Here is a 25,087-nt window from a genome sequence, read left to right as displayed (position 1 = left end):
GCATGAACAGAAATACTAACCAAGTAGCGTCCAGACGTGTGAAAAGCCATTTTATTAAACCCTGTCAAGGAGCTATCCTATACAGTTTAATTCAGAGTAGTCAGTGTACATCTTATTCTTATCGACTGACAGCCATTATTGTCTCAATAGTTGCTAACACAAGTAAGAACTTGGATGATTGCTGTTGGCACTGGGGGAGCTGCGGTTCTTTGAGGGGGAAGATCAATTCCAACATGACATTGTGAAGCAGAAACTGGCTTTCCAATATGATCAGGATTGCAAACGCATCCCAAGGGAACAAGTGCCCTCCTGAAGAAGAGGAAGGTGCTGAGCACCTGTGGGCCAACTCAAGCAGAAGGAAGGAAGGAAGGAAGGAAGGAAGGAAGGAATCAGTAACAGTGGCCAAGAGGATTAAGGCAGTGCTACGTAGGAATGTTGACTATGAACCATGAACGCTTTTCTGTTTGCTCCTTCCTGAGAAAGATCTTGTGAGACCTAAAGGGGCATCAAGCGGGTCTGGAGCCAGTAAGACCAGTAGAAACCGTCTCATATCCCACAGCCACCAGAGTGATCATGTTGTCCTGCATGTCGTCCACTTGGCCGGCGTTGGCAGCGCCGCCTTCCTGTCGGAGCTTCTTCTTCCCTCTGCTTCTCCCCTTGCCCTTGGAGACGACCTTCCCTTGCTCCTTGACCCCGAGGGACGCTTTATTCGGAGTCCTGCGCTGCCGCCTGCGGATGCGTTGCGTCTGCCGAGTGGCGTGGGTCGTCCCGGCCGTGGCAGCGGTGCCCGACAGGATGTGGATCTGCTGCTCGATGACCATGACGATCACGTCCAGAGCCACGTCCAGCATCCCCAGACCCAGGCCGTGCGTCACGCTGTCAAAGGAGCCGCTGTTGGTGGGATCCTTGAAGCACTTCCTCATGTCCTCCAGATGGTTCCTAACCAACGGTAGTGCTTTGAGTACTCATCTTCTCTCTCTCTCTCTACACGTATCTGCTCACCTACTTGGTCTCGATGATCTTGGACCAGTGCTGGACGGTGTTGGTCTCGGGGATGAGCTGTTTGGCCATGCTGCCGTAGTCGATGTAGTCGTGCGAGAAGTCTTTCATATCCTCACACAACGCTCTGGTGTCACCTGACAACACATGAAAACATCAACACCCCGAAGAGCTTGTTCATAGTGTGAGCCGCTTCCGGGAGATGTTCAAACCTTCAGTGAGTTTGGAGAAGGAGGAGGAAACGGAGGTGGTGGTGCTGGGCGTGAGGCCGAGGACATTCAGAGACTCCAGGAGTGTCTTCTTGCTGGCCGGCCCTCGGCTCACTCGGGTGTAGGCGGCCAGAGAGCGCAGGGACATCTTCTCTGGAGCCTGCAGGCGACGTTTGATCTCCTCGTAGGAGATGAGATGTTTTCCTGAGGAAATTGGGGGATGGATGTCAGTGATAACGCCCAACACGGTGGCATCGTTATTCCTGCTACTTACGAGCCTTTGAGCCCTTCATGTTGGGGTCCAGGAGGGAGGACACCTCCGCAAAGGGCATCTGGGTGGAGAAGTCAGAGTTCTGTGGAGGTCCCTGAATCTGGCCCGCTTCCTCAGTGTGGACTGGAGCGGGAACCTGCATCTGAGGCTGGACTGCTTCCATTTCCACCTGGGTGGTCTCCAGCGAGACCTGGTCTTGGGTGGGAGGGAGGACCAGCGTGTTTTCAGCTAAGCCCTGCAGACCCATACCCCCCTGGGTCACGGCGCCTGCTTGGTCTGAGGAGGACACCTGGAAGAGCCCCACGACAGGCTTGACCACTGTGAAGACCATGTTGCCCTGGGCATCCAGACCCAGCACCCTCGTGGACTGATCCATCTCTCACAAGTTATGTTTCCGTTTTTACACTTTTAGGAGGCTCATCATCTCCCTGGACGACAGTGGACGCTTCCTACAAGACAAACCATGTCTGGTATTAGCGGAAAGCTAAATCAAGAGCTGGCTGGCGTGGCCAAACCCGGTCCTGGAATCACATCACACATGACACCACCTGACCAGCGTATGAAATATTACATAACAGCTCAGCACAGGGATGCTTTTCATTGCAAAATACATTCATTATCAATAAGATATTATTGTGTTATATTTTATTGACAGTCAGCATAAAGCACACCAGTAATAATATTGTAGATCGTTTCCGACGCTATGGAAATGACAACTGTGGTCAATAACAAGCTATTTATTGTGAAACAATAATGGCTACTGTCGGCCGTAACCACGCCACTAAGGTACCAACAACAGCAGTGCTTCCTCTTAGGTTCCCTCAGCACAACACGCCCCCACCCCTGGTGCATTCAAGGCCACTCGGAAAGGTCAGACACTATAGAGCGCAACATGTCAGAAGGAACACATCAGGGTCGCTGCAATATCAAAGGTAAATAAGACATGCTAAATAATAGACCAAGGTAAAGGAAAATAAGACCTTTACATGATATACAATATTATACTCTTTACACTGATTTATGCCAATATTGAATATATTTCACATTTCCATAGCTTGGAAATACATTATGTTGAGTCTTCATCTGCTTTTTTGCTTTACGTGATGACGTCACAACACTACGACTCTGCTGGCTAAGAAAAAAAGAAACATCAAATGTTAAAACATCATGTTTTTTCCCGTTACGGGCCACTTTGGCGGTACTGTAAATCTATTTCTAAAAACAATTAAACTTGAAATTATTTTCACTGTTATTTGCCAATCGCGATGAAACACTGCAACCGTTGTCATATTCTTTCACATTACAGACAAAATGGCTGCCACAGTCTTTCTATTGTGCTCCGGTTCCAAGCCCGAACACAAAACCTTTTCGGAGAAGCGCAGCTGTTTTTGGACAGGGACCCGAATCCAAGCCGGCACCGCCGGTCTTGAAGAAGCAACCAGTGACGGTTGTTCCACTCACCGGCTCGCCACGCGGTCACACTGATCCTAGAACGGTCCTCGTCGAGTCAAGCGACATTTTCCCTTCTTTACTGTTGCTTCGGCGGGTTGCAAATCAGCTCAACGCTCACCACAGCCGGGTAAACTTAAGAGGAGCGCCAATTGGTCGTGTGTCACGTCAGTCATCCAGGAAGTGACTTTCTATTCGTCAGAGCAGCATATTTAAAATGATTGGTTGGATTGAATGCTCGTATTTTAAAATATTACTGACTTTTCCCTTATGCTGCATTTAATGAAACTAAAGAAGTAAAAACAAGCATCTTACTTTGTGGTTTGAATTTATTTGAGTAGAAATAAAAAAGTACAAAATAAAGCATAGGAAGTATAAATAATTGCAATGCCATCAACATGAAGGCAACCATGAAATAATAATATAATTAAAAAAAAAAGCTAAAACATTTCTATTGACTTTGTAAGAGAAGGCCTTGACTTTAATCTTGTTGTCTAAAGAAGAGCACAACAATCACAGTTACTTTTGTTACATGAGACAACCAGACAAAGTAGACATCTCATGGGCTTTGGTTGGGGGCACCATCACTTCTACATCCTGGCTTCTGTGTCTGTCAAATGTCAAAGGTCAATGTCTGCGTGGACGCTGGCCCCCCTGGGTGATGTGGAGGAGAGGCTGGGGTTGCCGCAGGAAGGGAACTCGCTTCAGGTTGTTCGTCTGCGCCGTGAAAGCTTCCGAGGTGGGACCTGTGAGGGGGAGAGAAGACGTTCAAGCGGAAGAGCAGCTTCAAAAAGGAGATGCGACGCTGTCTGACCTGCTTGCTGGTTGCCAACCGGGGCTCTCACTTTGGCAAGAGGCGGGACTCCTCTTAAATGGGGGCGCAGAAGGGGCACCTGGGGCTGACCGTTGATGTGGAGATGAGGGTCTGATGTGCTGTCCAGGGGTCTGAACCTCGCAGCTGTGGTTGCTTTGGACTGAGGCAGCTGCAAGGTAACATAATATTTTATATATATATATTAATAGTATATATAAATAATATATTATATTAATAATATATATATATCTACTCACTAGGGTCATTGCTCACTAAGATCATTGATAGGGTCCTCGCTAGGGTCCTGACTAGGGTGCTTACTCAGGTCCTTGATAGGGTTCTCGATAGGATGTTGACTAGGATCCTTACTAGGGTCCGGACTAGGGTTCTCAATAAGATCCTGACTAGGGTGTTCACTAAGGACCTCACCGGGGTCCTCACCAGGGTCCTCACCAGGGTCCTCACCAGGTCATGGGTCACACTGTGGACTGGTTGTGTTTGTTGAGGTGTAAAAGTGAATAGCTGGTATTGGATGTAAGAATTGTGAGACTCATGTCTTCAGGTTTAGAGATTGAATAAGCTTTTTAGGGCTTTTAATATCTATTGTGTGGCTTTCTTCAGCAAATAATCAGAGATGAATATCCATATTACATATTATACCATGTAGTATGTATTCATGTTGTAGACTAGGGGCGTCAAACTCATGCCATGGAGAGCGGAGACACTGCAGGTTTTCTTTCCAGCCAGTCACTAAAACAGGTGATTTTAATGAACAGCACGTCCTTCAATTTGAGGGAAGGATCTTGTCGATGAAATCACCTTCTGGACCAACCAGTTGGAGAGAAACCCTGCAGTGTCTCGGCCCCCCATTGACATATGTAGGTCTTCTAGACACACTCACTGCTTGCCCGGTGACCTCAAACGAGCGTGAGCGCCTCTTCTTGCGACGTGCCTCAAAGTCCGCCTCTCGGGGGGTCTGGTTCTTGCTGGTGGCCTTGTGGGGGCGTGTCCAGGTCACCTGCAGGCCGAGCCCCTCGCCGGTGCTGCTGGACAGGTTGTCGTCGGAGGTGGTGTGTCGGAGTTCGGGGCTGGGCTGTCTGCCGCGCCGCACCGGCAGCTCACTGGAAAACAGGCTGCTCTTCTGCTTTGGGGGCTCCATCGGCGAGGACGCGGGGGGCAACCGCAAGGCCTCTGCTTCCCGGACTTTTGAGCGCCGCCGGGCTGCCTTGACTGAAATGTTGTGGACCCCCTTGAGGATCTGCTGGCGCTCTGTGGACACGCAACATTGTTTTGTTATTGCTCTCAGGGTGAGGCAGCCATGGATGTCTTACCATTTTGAGAAAGGGGGACATCAGGACCCGCCTCACTGCACTCAGGCGATGAGTCCAGGTGGCTGCTGACGCTGTGGCTGAGTTGAGTGAAGCTCAGTGAACTGACTGGGCCCAGCGGCTGTTTGCACACAAAGTACTGCCAATGTGATGACTAGCACAATCATCAAGGTTCATCACTTCTCACAAGGTCAAAGCCAAGTGCAAGAAGGTCATTTTTAGGTTACTTTCATACATGAAACATACATAAAGCATACTATGCATGCTCTGATTAACAACTCTACTCAGTTAAGCGGGTTTCCTACAATCGATTGGTGCATGGTGTATATAAGCAAGTAACTGTGCCAAAAACTTCAGCCTCAACAGCTGTGGCTGTAGGCAACCTTCTGATGAAGATTTGAAGATCTGAGCTGCTGATCACAGCTTTGTCTACAGTGGGTTGCAAAGCTATTCATATACCCATGAGCAACATTCGATTTCTCGGTACAGAACAAAGGAAAGGTGTGTTTCTCCTGTTTACATGAAAGGAAATAGCACAAACATGACAATACACCACTGTTTTTGTTCATAAGTACTCTTTACCATAAATAGATTGTATAGGTCTGTATTTCATTGTTGCAAAAGTATTCATACCATTGCACCAAAGTTGTCATTTTTAGTCAAAAATGACTGCACACCAAAAACTCTTGCATCATAGTGTCACAGGCCCACATTTCCACACCAGTGACTCTTACAGGCTTCATTACTCCCTAAAATAATAGTCACCCAATAGTCACCTGTCCACAGTCACTCCATCTTTGTCAGCAGACAACAGTCGAAGGAGCTGTCAGAAGACCTCAGTAAGAAAGTTCTAGAGAAGCATAGAGATGGGCAAAGATATGCAGGTTCTGTCAATGTGCCAAAAAGTTTGTTGCATCACTGGTCCGGAAGTGGAAGAAGATGGTGCCACTGTGAACTTCCGAAGAACAGGGCACCCCTCCAAGATCACGTCAAATGTCAAGAGAAACCGCTCAGGCAGGCAAGAGCAAACCTCTCAGTAACTCTTGGAGGCCTGCAGCAGTCTCTCCAGGTTGCTGGGACTAATGTACACAAGTCCATATATCCCGCACTTTACACAAGGAAGGTCATGGGTATTTTGCAAAGAAAAAGCCATAACTGAAGAAACAACATCTCAAAGCTCGTTTGCAGTAATGTAGGAAAAAGGGATCTGGTCAAATCCGGGACAAACAAAATTGAACTTTTTGGCCTGAACACCAGAAAGCTGATGATCCAGATCAAACCATACCTACCATGAAACATGGAGGTGGGAATAAAATGCTATGAGTCCTGGATAAAGCCTGGACCTTGGAAGGAGGTTGATCTTTCGGCAGGATAATGATCCAAAACATACAGCTGGAGTGACACAAGAATGGCTCAGGGAGAAGATCGTGAAGCTTTTAGACTGGCCAAGCCAGAGCTCGAATCTCAATCAAAACAAAACCTGTGGCGAGATGTGAAGATTACCATCCACCGAAGGTCAGGGGGTAAAACTTTCCGAAAAACACATTGCTGGCGATCCAAAGTACAACCAAGTACTGACTCTGACTTGATGACTTGCTGTGAATACTTTGGCAACAACGAAATACAGACTTACACAACTTATGGAAGTAAAGAGTGCTTAAGAACAAAGACAGTGATGTATTGTCGTGTTTGTGCTATTTCCTTTCATGTAAACAGGTGACACAACTTCCCTTTGTTCTGTGCCAAGAAATCGAGTGTTGCTCATGGGTATGGATATTTTTACAACCCACTGTATGTCATGTTACACATATCTGTATTGGATGATATAACCATATCGAGTTATCGGTTATTAAAAAAACACCAATATCGGACATCACCGACTGTCAAGAATAGATGCAGAAGGAACAAAAAATGGAACAAGAAGACAGAAAGCAGAGGTTCCCCCCGGACAGTTTATGGTGATGCACCTTGGCGCTACCGTTGAGCTTAAAAATGCTTTGTCATACAAGCTTAAATATTATGGCAACACGACAAGCGAAAGAGGAGGAAAAGCAGCCAGCTGATGTTGCTGCCAACCAGAGAACCATGGAGAAGGTCATTCATTTCACTAACTCATTTCCCAACAAGAAAATCACTAAGTCATGGACAGTAATAGCACCCATATGTAGATTGTTCTATTTAAAAATCACTGTGTTTTGTTTTCCTTTTGCACACACCTTTGACCGGACCGAAGACGGGAAGGCTGGGCACACCTGAGGCTGATAGCTCGTCCCCGTTTAGCCTGACTGCTTCTCACTGATGGCTCCTGCTCAGGTCTCATATTGTTGTTGCTAGTTTTTGTATTAAGCCAGGTTAGCCCAGCTACTCCCCAGCTATCCAGCAAGCTCCTTAGTTTAGATTCGTCTGCTTTGTGGAGTTCTCTATTTTTGGTTTTTGCTAACGCCATCGCTTTCTGGACTGTTTATGGACTAGTTTTGCACTCTGCTTCATTAAAAAGACTTGAAGTGCTCCACAAGCTCTCTACCTCTCCATGTGGGGTCCAAACCTTCACAAGATTCTCACAAAGACTTTTCAGCTCAAACCATGAAAATGATGAGAGTGCAGTGGCACCACCTACTCAAGCTCACCTCTCTGCTGCCCTTTGCGTTGATGTGGATGGGGGGTGGCGTCATGACGGCAGAGTTCTTCATGTGTCGGGTCTGAGCGGTGTTCTTGAAAACTCTGTTGCTGTCCCTGATACCAGACAAAAGACAAACATTGGGAGGAAGTGTTGGTGTCATGGTGATTTACTGCACGGGGTGTCCTCACTGGTCAGGCTCAGGCAGGATGGGAGGCAAGGTGTGCCTGCGAAGTTTGGCTTGTCCTCGTCGTTCATTGCCACACATGTTGCGTATGCTCTCCGGGTCCGAGTCCATGTCCTGCATGGCGTCACGACCCTGAGCGAGCACGGCGATCCTGGGGAGCGAGCCGCCCTGAGAGGATCAGAAGTTCATCACCCGGTCTGAGGATAGTTGAGATCTTGGTGTGGGAGTTGATACCTTCATGGTGTGCCTGGTGGTCACCTTGTCCAAAGCCACAGCGCGGTCCAGCTTCCTCTCGTCCAGTTCTCTGGTGTATATTTCATAGAGCTCCTGTAGGTGGGGTGGGACAAGAAGGCTGTGGTCTGGAGAACACAAAGTCAGGTAGAAGATCACAACCAAATAAAAGCTCTTCAGTAGAAGTTCCAGACTGACCGTCAATGAATTGCCGCTGCTGTTGTATGATTTCGTCGCAGAGGTGCCGGTGCATCTCAAAACGCTGCACCACAAAGTTCTTCTGTCGGATCACGTTGTCCTTGAGCAGAGCGTGCGACTGCATCTCCGCATTCTCGATCTCCAGCTCGTGCACCTTGCACAGGAGACCCAGTACCTCCCGCTGCTCCTCCGAGCTCACCCTCCTCGGCAGAAGCTCCTCCAGGTGACGGGCCCGATCCCGCAGATCCAGAAACCTGCGCTCCAGCTGCGCCTTAAAGGGGAAGAAAGGCGAGGAAGTCATCAGATTCATGTCAAAGTAGATCTTCTGAAGACCAATGAAGACCTTCTGCTTATGGAGCTTCTTCTGCTCTGCCATTAGGGCCACCAGGTTCTCTCTGGCCAACACAACCTCCTCTGTCTCGTTGGTGTCTGGTGGGGAGTCCGGGGAATCCGAGTCCTTGTCGCTGTCATCCTTACTCATACTTTCCTTTTGCTTTTCCGCTCGCCACTTCCTCCTTCTGCAGCTGCGTTCATGCTCCCAGCTGAAGATAGGACACAAATATTCAAAAGCTCTAAAGCTGATGAACTTTCTAGCGACTTGGAGACTGACTCTGCGATGGCGAGCAGCTGTTTAGACGTGTCAATTTGGATCTCCATGTTATTATTCTCCAGCTCCATCAGGTTCCTGCGGATCTCCATCTGCTGTCGGAAACTGTCCAGGAGCTGCTCCCTTAGCTGGTCCATGTCAGCCCGGCTCTGCTTGCAGGAGTGGGCTTGGACCTCCGCTGGTGTAAGAAGATAAGCAGGAGCATCAGAACCGAAGCCGTGATTGTTGTCAGATGATGGCCAAGAGGAGGCGGGGCTTCACCCTGCACGTGGCGGATGTCGGCCCTGTCAGGGCCGTGCTGGCGGCCTGCTTGGTCGGTGATCTTCTTCTTCAGCCGTTCGATCTCACAACGAAGGTCCGAGATGATGTTAGTGTACTGAGCGATATGGTATGACACATTTATCAGGTTCTTTTTCACCTGAGGAACACAAACACAACATTATTATTATTATTTAAAAATACAATTATTATTATTACTATATTTTTACGATTTGCCAAAGGGCAACTAAATGCATTTTGCAAGTAAAATATGAGACATGTACTCATGCATGTGTGAGTAGATAAAAGTGCATGTTCCGTACTGAGTGGACAAGGGACGTTCCTTAGCACCATGAGAATAAAATAGTGTGTGAAATGTGAGCTTGTCATAGTCTTAAGCTATGCATTATACATCTACCTACTCTTTGGTCCACAGACTCTAAATGCAGCTTTAAAAAAAAATATATATATATATATATATATATATATATTTATTTTTTAACCACAGTGACTTTTTGTCCCACAGGGAAGGTTGGATGTCATCTTCATTTGCTTTTTTTTAAGTGTCACTTAATTCTTGCTAATTCTTAGCATTATAACAATGATGTCTTGTTAGCATTATAGCAATGGTGTGTTGTTAGCATTATAACAATGGTATTTTGTTAGCATTATAACAATGGTGTCTTGTTAGCATTATAACAAGAGTGTCTTGTTATCATTATAACAATGATGTCTTGTGAACATTATAACAATGTCTTGTTAGCATTAAACAAGAGTGTCTTGTTAGCATTATCACGAAGACGTCTTGTTACCATATTTAACAATGATGTCTTGTTTATGATAATGGTAATAGTAATTAATAACGATGTCTTATCTTCCAAACAGTAGTTGTTGAACATAAAGACGTAATGTGTGCAGCTTGATGGTAGTGATGCTATCACAGGATCATAATAGGTAGATGGCAAACTACCAGTAGCTCATCAGTTGATGACCTCCACTACATATTTTGCAATCATGCAAAAATGCAACATATCATAGCAAAATTTTAAAAAATTACCACAGACTACACAGCATGCCTTGCGGCGGCAGGTAGGTAGGCTACTTTGTGCGTTGTGTATTGCCAAAATAAATTTTGGGCAAAAAGGCATAACTGGAAATACATTTGGAAGAATGAGAAAGAAATAAAATTTTTAAAGAAGGAAATAATTATTGGTGCATTTTCATCTCACCCGTGTGCGAATGCTTTTGGCACGGTGCGCATATGCCAGTGTGTTGCGGGACTCCTCAAAGGCGACGGAGGCGGGGCTTATGTGGGCTATCATGATGGTTCGGCTGTTCCCGCCCAGGGAGTCCTGTCAATCAAAGACATCAGCCGTCAATAATCAATAATCAATGAAACGGAGCATCAATCAAAGCGTCAATCACCTTCAGGAGTCGTGTCAGCTTGCTGTCCCGGTAGTTGACGTACTTGTTGCTGTTCTTGTCGCTCAGCGCATTGATGCAGTTCCCCAAGGCCAGGAGGGAACGGTTGATGTGGGCCCCCTCTTTTAACCTTTGACCCCGATTCTGGGTCTGATTGACGCATGGACTTTCATGAACACAATGAAGGACCTACCCCACCACCACACACACACACACCTGTGCTGCTCGCTCTGAGCCGGCCAGGTCGATCATAAAGAGGCGTGCAAAGCGGACTTCCTGCAGGACGTCCCGGCAGCGGCTCTGCTGCTTGACGGCCACCTGCAGCACAGCGTGAGAGCGCGAAGACGTCTGATTGGCGGCGGTGGGCTCCTGCGTGCGTTGCTTGTTGCCCTTCATCAGTAGCTCCATTATCTGCCAACACACCATGCTAGCTTACTGCACTGTGCTCGGAAACTTTTCCACTTCAAACCCACGGGTCACCTCTTGGGCATTGACGGTGGACACCTCCGTAATGCCCGCCACCTGAATCACTCCTTTGGCGTCCTCTCTGAGGTCCAGGAAACCCGAGGATGGGTTCAGCAGGTCACGGATCATCTCGTTGTAGATCTACAATCAGGCAGATCATAAAAAGGCTAAACATGCTGACAATAATGAGAGGATTGAAATAGCCCTGTGCTTATACAGCCATCAATTTGTCATATTATTGACTATAATAACGTTCAGATATTGACACGCACCATTCAGAGGTTTTTATGACTGGGTTCATTGTGACTTTTACCAGAATACTTTTATCAGAGTGCTTTTCTTGTCCACTAGATGGCGCCACATATATTGGCAGGACATCCTCATACGCAAAATCCTCTTCCAAAAGGCATTTCCAATCATTCATCAAGTAGTATAATACAATGTAATAATATGACTGTAGTCATCTATTTTCTTTGGGGAAAGGAAGTTGAGTAAAAGCAAATCAAATGAGTGTATATGCATGTTTCTGTTTCTGTAGTGTCTTCTTCTTTCTCTTTCTCTTTCCCTTCAGGGGCCGCCATAGCAAATCAATCTCCACAGCACAGCTAATAACACTTCTTCTAACTTCACATCCCCACGGCACCCCAATAAAGCTTTCCATCACGGAAACATGACAGTGCTTTGCAAAGCTGCATTTCCACCCAGGAAATGTTCTCTGATGAAGGAACTTGGTTGTCTGGATTGCTTCATAAAGCATCTCCATCTGTGCTACTCCATCTGTTCTCCTACAAGTGATTCGTCTTATCTTAGCCAGACATTCGCTATGCTTAGAACTTTGCTAGAGGAGCGTACTAAACATCTTTGGTCAGAAGGGATCCATCACTTCCAACATGACGAACATCTCAACCGCACACCCACGCCAGAAGAAGCTGCTAGAGATGTTGTAAGGCTCCACATGTGTTCCACTACTTGTGTTACAACACTTGAAGATGGAGAAATGTGGATTTCTGACCTCCAGATAGGACATGGAAACACTGTACATCATGTCATCACTGGTCTCCTCGATGGCCCTGAAGAGGTCGTTCAAGGTGCGGACGTAGATGCCGGGCTCCTTGTCGGTGCCCAGCATGGTGTAGGTCTTTCCACAACCTGGAAAAAAGACATCTTGGCATCTTTGAAGATTTTGTATGCCATTTGTTAACCATTGTCGTCACTGTTTCACTTGCTTCCTTGTCGTTCAGAAGAGAACATCATTTCCTTGTCCTTATTTTCCATCTGCTTCTACTCAAGACGTCTTCAGTAGATAATGCTAACATATGACAGTGAAGGACTCAATAAAGGCCAATTTTCTTGTGGCTGCTTTTAGGGCCATGAACTTTGATTTGATTTTAGTTTGTGTGTTTTGAGTTTGTGAGTCTTAAGTTCCCATGTACGCCTCCTTGGCCCGTGGTGCAGAATGGTTGATATCACAGACGACTCCCTGTGTGGAGCACTCCTTAAAGTCGCTGGGGTTAGGAGTAGTGACTGTGCAGCAATGTGTACCATTAGGATGGTCTAGAAAGCACCCACAGATGGCATCATTCATTCAATGTTTCAATGTGGATGGAATATGATTTAGTGTCAGGTGTTCACACTGCCATCATCTCTTGATGGCAAAAACAAATAAGGGGTCATAATTTGACCTCCTAGAGGAGCACGAACAGAGTGCAGACCTCCACCAAGGGCCATAGTTCCCCCATATTATTCACACACAAAATAATAATCCTACAGCTTTTGGTTCAGTCTTTGACATTTTGTACAACCTGATGGTCATTGTCGTGTATTTTGTTTTCCAAGTTCTCTGACCATTTTTTGTGGAGTTGTATGCACAAATGCCGACAATGGTCCTCACATGTTAAAGAATCCTTTCAAAAATTCCTGGATTTAGACGGCCATCTGCATCACCCCCAAAATATAATCAGTTCTTACGTATCCCATTCACCACAATTCCTGAAAACTTCATCCAAATCCATTCAGAACTTTTCAATTTATTTTGAACACAAACAAACCACAAAGTACCCTCTGTGCTATACTTGATCTTGGCAGAGGTAATAATATGGTAATAACCACTCTATAAGCCAACAGAACTTCCATCAAGCTCTGTATTTAACTGTTGCCTACTTTGTCTAGCTAATAGCCTAGCCTGTGAAACCTGCTTGCCAGTTATTCTTGGGTGGAGTCAAACCTGCCTAGCAACAAGTGTCCATACATATGTATTTACTGATGTTTTATGAGTAAAAGTGAAAGATGAGTGGAAGTATAAAGGAATACAAATGGTACTGTGATGAAGATATAATCCAACCTGTTGGTCCGTAGGCAAAGACGGTGGCATTGTAGCCTGATATGAGACCCTCAATCAGGCCTTTGGTGGTGGCCCGGTACACCTCCTCCTGCACAAGCCACATTTAGTCTCAACGTCAGCAACTAATGTTGCAGTATTTGTGTGTCTATTGGACTAACCTGACTGGCCAAATAGTCGAAGGCCACGTCAAACACGTAGGTCTTCTCCCTGGAGCGGTTGGCCCGCAGGACGTCATCCGGATCCTCCAGAGGGTCCATCAGGACCACCATCTACAGAAGACAAAAGCAGGAACACACACACTTTTAGTAGCTAATAAACACAATTAGACAACGCTCAATTCCCCACACCGCACTTGTTGGGGGGGGGGGGGGGGGGGTTCTTGGAGATAAATGTAGCAAAGCGACTGTACTATTTTTTGGCTTTCTGTCATGTTGGGCTTTTCCATCATGCATCACCGTATTGTATATAAAACAATATAAGACTATATACCAACATATATAGCACCATATATAAAACTATATCACACTATATAGCAGCATATATAACACTATAAACTAGCATATAAAGCAGCATATATAACACTATATACCAGCATATAAAGCACCATATATAACACTATATAACACCATATACCAGCATATATAGCACCATATATAAAACTATACACACCATATATAACAACATGGGCTATACTTTTGCAGACCAGGCAAAAATATATAAATAATATATATATATATTTAATATATATACTATATATATATATATATACATATATATATAGAATAGCTAACACTAGCACAGTTTTGGTAAAATATAATAATATGCAGTATAGGTATGCTGGAGCCTATCCCAGCTGTCTTTGGGCGAGAGGCGAGGTCCACCCTGGACTGGACAGTGGACCATGAGTTCCTAATTTCTCACCTGGACCAGTGGGTGCGTATTAGGGATGTGGCAATGGAGTGGTTCAGGTCATACTTGGCGACATAACTTTTTGTATTAGCCTTGGTGACTCTGTGTCCTCTGCACCCCTCTCATGTGGGGTCCCACAGGGCTCGGTGCTTGGCCCTCTCCTCTTTTCACAATACTTGCTCCCACTTGGCTCCATTTTTAGGAAACATAACGTTTCTTTCCATTGTTATGCAGATGATGCATATATATGTGCCTCTCAGCACAGCCCGATCAGTTCTGTCGTTAGATCCAGTTTCTACCACCTGAGGCAGCTGGCTAAAATAAAACCTATTCTATCCAGGCAGCATTCTGAGACTGTAATCCATGCCTTTGTTATCTCTCGGTTGGATTACTGGTGCAGAATGCTGCAGCACGTCTTTTAACTGGCACAAATAAACATGAGCACGTTCCCCCCATTTTAGCTCCACCCACTGGCTGCCTCTACTTTTAGGGTTCATTTCTAAATTCTTTGGTTTGCTTTTAAATCCCTCAATGGTCTTGCCCTGCGGTACCTCTCCGAGCTTCTACATTTTTACACTCTGTCCTGGTCTCCCGGGTCAGCTGATCAGCTGCTCCTAAGAGAGCCTAACTACCGCTCAAAAGTTTGGGATATATTGGAATTTTTTTTTGGCCACTCTGAGATATGGCTTTTTTTTAGCAATCCTGTCATTAATTCCAGCATCCTGAAGTCGCCGCTTCACCGCTGATACTGACACGGATGTTTGACGGGTACTATTTAGTGCAGCTGCCTGACGACCTGTGAGGCGTCTTCGTCTTAAACTACACACTCAGATATTTCTCTTCTTGCACAGTTGTGCATCAGGGCCTCCCACTCCTTTTTCTGTCCTTGTTAGACCCAGTTTGTGCTGCTCCCTGAAGGGAGTAGTTAACAGCATGGTAAGAGATTTTAGTTTTAGTTTTCAATTTTAGATTTTTTAAATTGAAAACTAATAATCTATTAGCCTTATAAAATGATTAACTTGGATTAGCAGCCATACCAGGAGATTGATGCAGAGGACTGACAGTTGTTGATAGTAGGCCTCTATGCCAAAATGTAGATCGTGCATTGAAAATCATTTCATTAATTTTAATTGTTTGTTAAATGGATAAAAATGTTTGTGAAATGCATGAAAATGTGTTTTTTTGTGGAAAAACAAAGACATTTGTAAGTGATGCCAGACTTTTGAGCGGTAGTGTATATACAGTGAAGAAAATAAGTATTTGAACACCCTGCTATTTTGCTATTTCTCCCACTTAGAAATCATGGAGGGGTCTGAAATTTTCATCGTAGGTGCATGTCCACTGTGAGAGAGATAAACTAAAAAGAAAAATCCAGAAATCACAATGCATGATTTTTTAACAATTTATTTGTGTGATACAGCTGCTAATAAGTATTTGAACACCTGAGAAAATGAATGTTAATATTTGGTACAGTAGCCTTTGTTTGCTATTACAGAGGTCAAACGTTTCCTGTAGTTTTTCACCAGGTTTGCACACACTGCAGGAGGGATCTTGGCCCACTCCTCCACACAGATCTTCTCTAGATCAGTCAGGTTTCTGGGCTGTCGCTGAGAAACACGGAGTTTGAGCTCCCTCCAAAGATTTTCGATTGGGTTCAGGTCTGGAGACTGGCTGGGCCATGCTAGAACCTTGATATGCTTCTTACGGAGCCACTCCTTGGTTTTCCTGGCTGTGTGCTTCGGGTCGTTGTCGTGTTGGAAGACCCAGCCACGACCCATCTTCAATGCTCTGACAGAGGGAAGGAGGTTGTTCCCCAAAATCTCACAATACACGGCCCCAGTCATCCTCTCTTTAATGCAGTGCACTCGTCCTGTCCCATGTGCAGAAAAACACCCCCAAAGCATGATGCTACCACCCCCATGCTTCACAGTAGGGATGGTGTTCTTCGGATTGTACTCTTCATTCTTCTTCCTCCAAACACGCTTATTGGAATTATGACCAAAAAGTTCTATTTTGGTCTCATCTGACCATAAAACTTTCTCCCATGACTCCTCTGTATCATCCAAATGGTCATATGCAAACTTAAGACGGGCCTTGACATGTGCTGGTTTAAGCAGGGGAACCTTTCGTGCCATGCATGATTTCACATCATGACGTCTTAGTGTATTACCTACAGTAACCTTGGAAACGGTGGTCCCAGCTCTTTTCAGGTCATTGACCAAGTCCTGTCGTGTAGTTCTGGGCTGATTCCTCACCTTTCTTAGAATCATTGAGACCCCACAAGGTGATATCTTGCATGGGGCTCCACTCCGATTGAGATTGACCGTCATGTTTAGCTTCTTCCATTTTCTAATGATAGCTCCAACAGTGGACCTTTTTTCACCAAGCTGCTTGGTAATTGCTCCGTAGCCCTTTCCAGCCTTGTGGAGGTGTACAATTTTGTCTCTGGTGTCTTTGGACAGCTCTTTGGTCTTCGCCATGTTACAAGTTAAAGTCTTACTGATTGTATGGGGTGGACAGGTGTCTTTATGCAGCTAACGACCTCAAACAGGTGCATCTGATTCAGGATGATACATGGAGTGCAGGTGGACTTCTAATGGGCAGACTAACAGGTCTTTCAGGGTCAGAATTCTAGATGATACACAGGTGTTCAAATACTTATTTGCAGCTGTATCACACAAATAAATTGTTAAAAAATCATGCATTGTGATTTCTGGATTTTTCTTTTTAGTTTATCTCTCTCACAGTGGACATGCACCTACGATGAAAATTTCAGACCCCTCCATGATTTCTAAGTGGGAGAAATAGCAAAATAGCAGGGTGTTCAAATACTTATTTTCTTCACTGTATATAACACTTTTCCTCACAGAGGTGCGGGGGTGCTGGAGCCTATCCCAGCTGTCTTTGGGCGAGAGGTGGGGTACACCCTGAACTGGTCGCCAGCCAATCACAGGGCACATATAGACAAACAACCATTCACAGTCACATTCATACCTATGGACAATTTGGAGTGGCCAATTAACCTAGCATGTTTTTTTGGAATGTGGGAGGAAACCGGAGTACCCGGAGAAAACCCACACATTTACGGGGAGAACATGGAAACTCCACACAGAGATGGCCGAGGGTGGAATTGAACCCTGGTCTCCTAGCTATGAGGTCTGCGCGCTAACCACTCGACCGCCCATATAATATTATATTACAAGATATAACACCATATCCTGTAACATATATCACCATTACACAACCCCACATACCAATAATGTACCAATATAAGCATATATATGACCATATAAAACACCATATGGTAGGCGCTGATAGAAATGCAACTGGGATATTGTGTTGGCTTAAATGCTATCACGGGACGCTTGCTCAAGGTGTCAGACTCATTCTTACCCAGAGGCAACCTGAGAACCTTGTTATGGAAACGCTCCATTGTGCATGCACTCACATACACACATTCACACATGCACACATGCACACATACACGCACAGACACACACAATGGAGAGACAAGCTGCTGCAGAGTGCAAATGTATCACGCCTGGATGCATGTTCATGTGAAGCTGAGCTGCTCTTGCGTGTGTATTAGCACACCTTGGCAAGGTGGATGATTAGAGGGGGGTGTTGATAACACATCAGCCCCCCATCTGGCCTTTGTTGACTGCAGCATGCTGGAACCAACCCCACTCATTTCATCTTGAAGTTTAAAAAAATAATAATATTTAAAATAATTATGTAAGGATTTATTACTGTTCATGAAAAACTGTACCATATGGAAATGGAAACTGTTTACAGTGTCAGCATCAATATAAAAATATTTATTTGGCTGTGGCCACCTTGCCACAGACGGCAGTCAGCAGCTCTAACCTGAGATGCTAAGCTAAGCAAACTGGGGATGTTAGTCTTTGGGGAATTATTGTTGGTGGTTGCATGGTAGCATGATAGCAAGGTAGCATTATATCATGATAGCAAGGTATCATGGTAGCTAGATAGCATTATAGCATGATAGCAAGGTAGCATTATATCATGATAGCAAGATATCATGGTAGCTAGATAGCATTATAGCATGATAACAAGGTAGTATGATAGCATGGCAGCATTATAGCATGACAGCAATGTAGCATGATAGAATGATATCAAGGTAGCCTGACAGTAAGGTAGCATTATAGAAAGGTAATATGATAGCAAGGTAGCATACAATAATGCTACCATGCTCCCGTTGCATGCATGGAAAGAAAAGTTAGGAATAGTTTGTCCCTTATTTGAGGAAATACGCTAATCTAGGAGAGAAGGTTATTTGAAGGTCATTTTGAGGAAATTGACTTCATTGTCCAACAAGAAAAAGCAAAGCAGCAGCAGTTGGATGAGATTAAGATGTTCAACAAAAGAGATTAAGCTGTTCAACAAAAGACCACCACGCTCAGCTACCAAGGTCACAAGGTCACTTGCTAACTCACTTCTGGTGCATGCCGCAGTGAGATAAAGACGAGCGAAAAATGCTTGTTTATCTGCGTACTGGTTACACTAGTGATGTTGCGGTCGTCATGGTGGCCCAAAAAGCTTGGAATGCTTGGTTGGAGGCTAGAAAGGGTGATTTAGCTTTGTTATCTTTATGCTGCCGTGTCAACAATGAGCTTTGACCTTTTCTGCTGCTTCGGAAAGTCTGATGCTGACAATGTGGTTATTTGATAGAAAAGCCTGGCAGCTGTCCTCGCTGCACCCCAACAAGGCCAACCGAGATCTCCTTTCAGACCTTCTCCATGTCACTGTTATGCAAGACCTCACCATCCTGTCTGGCTAACAAGACTCAGTCATAGCACTCCTGGCTTTTCAACCACATGCTAATAAACACATGCTAGTCACATGCTAGTAACATTCAGAAAGTGTCCCTACAGGCTGTTTCTACCACATGCTTACAGTAAAATACAGTAAGTGTCCTTACAGGCTGTTTCTACCACATGCTAACAGTAAAATACAATAAGTGTCCCTACAGGCTGTTTCTACCACATGCTTACAGTAAAATACAGTAAGTGTCCTTGCAGGCTGTTTCTACCACACGCTAACAGTAAAATACAGTAAGTGTCTATCTATGCAGGCTGTTTCTACCACATGCTAACAATAAAATACAGTAAGTGTCCTTACAGGCTGTTTCTACCACATGCTAACAGTAAAATACAATAAGTGTCCCTACAGGCTGTTTCTACCACACGCTAACAGTAAAATACAGTAAGTGTCTACTTATGCAGGCTGTTTCTACCACATGCTAACAGTAAAATACAATAAGTGTCCCTACAGGCTGTTTCTACCACACGCTAACAGTAAAATACAGTAAGTGTCTACCTATGCAGGCTGTTTCTACCACATGCTAACAATAAAATACAGTAAGTGTCTATGCAGGCTGTTTCTCCAACCTACTAACAGTAAAATACAGTACTTGTCCACACAGGCTGTTTAATTGATTTATGAATTTATGATAATGCTAATTCTGGTGGCCACTACACAGTTTCTTCTGAGCAGGAAATAAATCTTCTTTACGCTCTTGTGACAGCCCTACTGCTACTGCTCGTAACTAATACATTATGTTAGCTAAATAGCAAGGCAGGAAGTGATATGCTGATAATGATGCCATCGATAATCCCCTCAGCAATGACGGTTGTGTCATATCAATATGAGAAGCACGGTGCTTGCTGATCAAAGCGTCCTCGAGACGGCCTCTCCACGAAGAGCAGCGTGTTTACCACAAGTGCTGCTAAAGCCACCTTTACCACTCATGCCCCCTTCAGAGACCACGCCCCCTCCCACTTCACATTGGGAGCAGACAGTGGGCCAGGAAAGCTAGAGAGTCTCTCATTTGACATTTTGAACAGGATAGGCAGAAGAAGGATGTACGTTCTGGCATGAAAAGAACAACATGGCCCCCCACTGGCACTCATGAACATTTGAAACATGCTAAATGCCAACAAAACATGAAAAAGCAGTTTTAGCTAAGAATAGAATCTAAGCAGGTGGTAAGCATGCGTGTGCCACCTATTGGCCTGGCATGCTTATGATGTGTCCTTTTAGACCTTCTGCAGCTAGCCTGTCACAGATGTACTGCCGTCTTTGGCATCATAGTTCTGCAGCCAACAGTGGCAGGTATATTTCATGTAAATACAGTACACCCTTGCATCCAAGACGGGGAAGGAGAGGAGGAAGATGTGCCCGTAAGAAAAGAGAGAAGAGGAGCGCCAAGAACCTAGAACTGAGAGTAGGGACTTTGAATGTTGGAACTATGGCAGGAAAAGGTAGAGAGTTGGTTGACATGATGCAGAGGAGGAAGGTAGACATACTGTGTGTGGAAAGGTAGCAAGGCTGGAGGTTTAGGAGCAGGGTTCAAGTTGTTCTATCATGGGTTAGATGGGAAGAGAAAGGGAGTAGGAGGAGTTGGTTAAAAATGTCCTGGAGGTAAAAAGAGTGTCAGACAGGGTGATGAGTGATGAAAAGTGATGGTGAAGAAGCATGTGCATGCAGGCAGGATGGAACGGGTGGAGAAAAGTGTCAGGCGTGATGTGTGATAGAAGAGTTTCAGCTAAAATGAAAGGAAAGGTATACAAAACTGTGGTGAGACCAGCCATGTTGTTTGCTCTACAGTCAGTGCCACTGAGGAAAAGACAGGAAGCAGAACCGGAGGTAGCAGAGATGAGGATGCTGAGGTTCTCACGATGGATAGAATCAAAAAGGAGTACATCAGAGGGACATTCCATGTTAGAGGCCTTGGAGATAAAGTCAGAGAGGTCAGACTGAGATGGTTGGGACATGTCCAGAGGAGAGATAGTGAATATATTGGTAGAAGGATATTGCCAGGTAGGAGGCGTAGAAAAAAACCAAAGCGTGCATAATCCCGCCAAAGGACAGACAAAGATGACAGAAGAATCTTCTTGGAAGAGATAAAAGCAACCAGGAGATTATCCACTTCCCCACGTCACACAGTCTATTTACAGACACTTCCTTCAAAACAACAAAGTAGTAGCAAGTGTCGTCTGAGCCTGTGCTGCCTTCCTAAACATGAACACTTTCATACACTAACTAGCTCACCAAGGAGTCAAGTTGGACCACCTGAAGCATCTTATCCCACCCTCCTACCACCCTGGAGGGAGCTTCAGGCACCACGAGCTGCTCCTCAAAGCACCTGCAGCCTGACTTCTTCTCTGACAACAATTCTCTTGGTTTCTTCTCTCCATTCTGCTTTCACGCACTTTCACTCTGAAAACACCACCCTGGAACACCCATTTCGTTATCTTCACTGCATCACTTTGACACCACAGCAATGTGCCACTGTTGCTGGACACAACATCAGGTACAGCGCTGGACACAACATTAGGTACACTCGTGCTGTCTAAGTCATGCAGTGCTGGGGAACTCTATTTCTCAAAAGTTAGAAAAAGGTGCCATTAAATAGAAACTAGCAGCTGTTGAGTGTGTACGTTAAAAGCTAAACGTATCTTCTTCCTCATTCGCCTGCAAAAGGGGGCGGTGCCACAAAAACCCCAACACAAACAATGGCCATGACCTTGCCTGGCTGTCTCCATGGCAACGGGGCCTGGCCATAAAGCACCCCCCCACTGTGTGCTACTGTCAGCTCACCAGGCTTTCTGTGCCCTTGCCCCCCCCACTAATATGAACATATGCTAATACTAAGTACACAAAGTACAACACATCAAATATTGCTTAAACATGTACACAACCCCCCCTTGATAAATCCCCTCTATGACACTACAGTGTGTCCAACTGGTGGTGTGGGTTAGGGGTAAGGAGGCTTAACCTGAGACACAAAAGCACCCAATCAGCAAATTCAACTCCCACCCCAAGGATGGCATATGGCATTCGTGGATCTTATGGACGGGTGGGGGGGGGTGTTATGGTATTTGTGTAGACACGTACGCACGTAGAGCTAAATGGCTGACTTTTAGCCAGCAGCCAGTGCATCATGCTAGCATTAGCCATGTGCGTCTAATCCCTCGTGATGATGTCAGCAGTGCTGTCCTCAAGCCTGCCGATAATTCCATCACTTCCCAGACGGCAGACAAACAAACACATCTGATCCTGTTACAACATGGGGGATGGGTTATCCCTCCAGGTAAAACCCTCCAGTGCCATCTTGGAAGATGAGACGATCCATCCGGCAAAAGTGAGTCACTGGGTCGCCATGCAGGGAATGACTCTAAACGCCGCCTGCGGGGGGCGCTTCCTACTGGCCCCAACTGGCAGCCCCTTTCGCACAGACATCATGGTGGGGGTGTGTGTCGTATACGTATACGTCACATCATTACATGTGACATATGGACGCCTGTCAAACATCCATTCTTCACACTGGTCTTACACGCCGTACATCCACCAAGGTGCTGGTTCAAGGTTCATGTATCTACCTGTCTACCTGCCTGCTTGACATCACAACGACTGCAGAAAGGCAGGCAGGTGCTGGCCTTGGCAGACGGCGTGGGAGGGGCTAACATTCCCAAAGTGGACCAGACCATTTTCACACAACAAAACAACAACATGCGTGGCAGAAGATACCAAGACAACACACGACTATTTACAGCCTGGAGTCTCCTTCACACTGCCGCCAAACGCTGGCTTTCTCATAGTGCTTTTGTGTGGAAGTGGTCCTGAGGTGGAATTGGAAAGAACTAACTACGACCACAAACATTCTTGTGCGGTACTATCAGAGGCGGAATGGCACATGTGTGGAACTCACTTCCTGTTGTGCTGAGAAGAATTGTGGCTGTCCAACAGGCACTTCTTACCTCACACCAGATGCCAGGGACACAATTGTGTCCAAGGCACCAACAGATCAGTGACTGAATCCTGCCGTGTGCATGCCAGGCCACTAGAAGGCAGTGTCCACTCTGGGGTGCTAGCATGCCACTGGTGCTTTACACTTCATCAGAAAGAGGCAGTAGTGCTGTCCAACTGTACCACAACATCACGCTTCTCCATCAGAGCATTGTTGGCCTTCCAGAAGCAAACCCCAGCAGGACGACCTGACACCACCTGATGCCCCTTGACCTCAAGTCCACTCTCACCTGCTCATCCAGCCTGTGGGCCACGATGGTTGCCGCCTCCTCCTGCTCGCCGTCGCCGAGGGGGCGGATCCTCAGGGCCACCTGCCGGCACAAGGGCGGGTTACCAACGTATAAAGGCAGACGCTTATGTAAGACTGTACGACGCTAGCTCATCATCATCACCATCATCATCATCATGCCCGTGGGCAGTAGAAAGTCAGCTCGGTTACAACCGCTGCTTCAATTATTCACCGTCACACCCGACTTCTTTCTTTCTTCATCCACCCTCCCTTACACCTTTGGGACTATCTTCCATCCATATATTCATCCATAGCATATACAGTACCGCAAAGACCCCCCAGTCCTGTACTACCACTACTACTACATGCATACAGTATACTACTTGACTGTGCAGGGTACCTAGTGGTGTATAGTGATACATCCCACATTATAGATAAGACAATTAATCTCCAAGAGAAGTTCACACAACAAACTTCAAATAGGAAACAGTAAGATTTCTGAGAGGAAAAGGTCAAACATCATAAAAGCTTATTGACTTCTTGCATCTTTGTGTCTTTCAACAATGATGATGGGGAAATGAAGCTTAAATAGTATAAATAGTAGAAAGTACTGCTTTGTACTCACAGTCAGTTGCTGCTCCTTGGACTCTCCGGTGTCCTTCATGTTCCCTTGGGGTCCCGGCCGAGGTCCGAGGGCATTACTTCCAGTCCAGCCTGGACCGTCCCGTACCTATTTGACCCGGCATACCTCCTCCTCCCCCCTTCCTCCTGGGGGAGCCACCAGCAGCGCCTCCCCCTACAGCTTTGATCTAATCCTCTTGCTTTTGCTCCGTCCCACGGCGGCCTCTCCACGGAGTCGCCGCCGGCCGAGTAGCGTCGATGTTCGCCCGCAGGAGGCGCGTCTTCCCGGTGCGTGACCCCCGGGCAGGTAAGAGGAGGCGCTCACCTGCGCGTCGGGTCAGTCAGTCGGTCCGCCTACTCCCCTCCCCTCCCTCCCCCATCCCCGAGGCGTACGTGCGCATGCGTGCATGCGTCTCAGTGGACGCGGACGTCGCCCCTGGAGACTCGGACTCGGTAAACAACGGTGACGTACTTTTTATTCACGAGCACGGGCCAAAATATTAGGTACACCCGTGATGCCAAACATGAAGAAATAAATAAAACATCACGACACATGAAAAGTACTTATTTTTCACAATCACTTGAAAGTCCCATAAACTTTTTTTTTTAGAAAAAAATGCGATTCTTTCTTTTTCAATCTAACGTTGAGGAATTCTTTCAGCTTTGCTGACCCCTGCTGAAAAAATAGGAACCTCAATCTCAAGCAATGTACGGAATAATAGAAGAAGATAACATTGATACGTAAAATTCATTTATTTAACTCACAAACGGAGCCCAGATCTTTCAGATCCTACACAGAATGAACGACCACCCTCGGTGCCTGTGCCCCCCCCCCCATGCTCAAACACTGCATGATTTGGGAATATGATTATGCTGATACCAAGACAGCTAGGATAGGCTCCAGCATGCCCCGCCCTAACCATAGAACAGGGTTTGTCACAATCCGCATAGTCTCCTGTGTGACAGTTTTTGTGTTTCACATAGTTTGCCTTAGTTCCTGTTTGCATGCTTTTATTTTGTTGTATTTCCTGTGTTGGTCTGCCCTGTGCCCCGTCACTTTTACTTTCCCTTGTACGCGCACCTCTTTCGAATTTGAGTGT

The 25,087-nt window shown here is 45.8% G+C and overlaps 2 protein-coding genes across 3 annotated transcripts; both read right to left on the bottom strand.

Annotated features, from left to right (window-relative positions):
- Nucleotides 1-24: 24 nt before the first annotated feature.
- Nucleotides 25-3,108, bottom strand: LOC131125261 (uncharacterized). The gene is made up of 5 exons (XM_058066625.2): nt 2,941-3,108; nt 1,483-1,928; nt 1,212-1,412; nt 1,007-1,136; nt 25-939 (listed from the first exon to the last, which is right to left on the bottom strand). The coding sequence occupies exons 2-5, from the start codon at nt 1,853-1,855 to the stop codon at nt 507-509; spliced, it is 1,137 nt and encodes a 378-aa protein (XP_057922608.2). The 5' UTR covers nt 1,856-1,928; nt 2,941-3,108; the 3' UTR covers nt 25-506.
- Nucleotides 3,109-3,235: 127 nt separating this feature from the next.
- On the bottom strand, nt 3,236-24,348 carry kif19 (kinesin family member 19). 2 transcript variants are annotated; one of them, XM_058066618.2, is made up of 20 exons: nt 23,992-24,348; nt 23,368-23,448; nt 13,555-13,665; nt 13,397-13,484; nt 12,068-12,204; nt 11,071-11,196; nt 10,807-11,001; nt 10,594-10,740; nt 10,398-10,520; nt 9,172-9,328; nt 8,914-9,088; nt 8,647-8,845; nt 8,304-8,574; nt 8,109-8,233; nt 7,879-8,042; nt 7,698-7,803; nt 5,074-5,191; nt 4,644-5,011; nt 3,743-3,911; nt 3,237-3,674 (listed from the first exon to the last, which is right to left on the bottom strand). In XM_058066618.2, the coding sequence occupies exons 1-20, from the start codon at nt 24,028-24,030 to the stop codon at nt 3,556-3,558; spliced, it is 3,018 nt and encodes a 1,005-aa protein (XP_057922601.2). In that variant the 5' UTR covers nt 24,031-24,348; the 3' UTR covers nt 3,237-3,555. The 2 variants fall into 2 exon arrangements, with proteins under 2 accessions (XP_057922600.2, XP_057922601.2); XM_058066617.2 differs by having other exon boundaries at nt 3,236-3,674; nt 8,304-8,845.
- Between the last annotated feature and the right edge of the window lie 739 nt (nt 24,349-25,087).

This window comes from Doryrhamphus excisus, linkage group LG2 (genome assembly GCF_037039965.1).
Source record: "Doryrhamphus excisus strain RoL-2023G ecotype Guam linkage group LG2, RoL_Dexc_Guam_v1.1, whole genome shotgun sequence".
Taxonomy (NCBI): domain Eukaryota; kingdom Metazoa; phylum Chordata; class Actinopteri; order Syngnathiformes; family Syngnathidae; genus Doryrhamphus; species Doryrhamphus excisus.
Note: the sequence above shows the minus strand (reverse complement) of the source record. Positions and strands in the feature narration are given on the sequence as shown.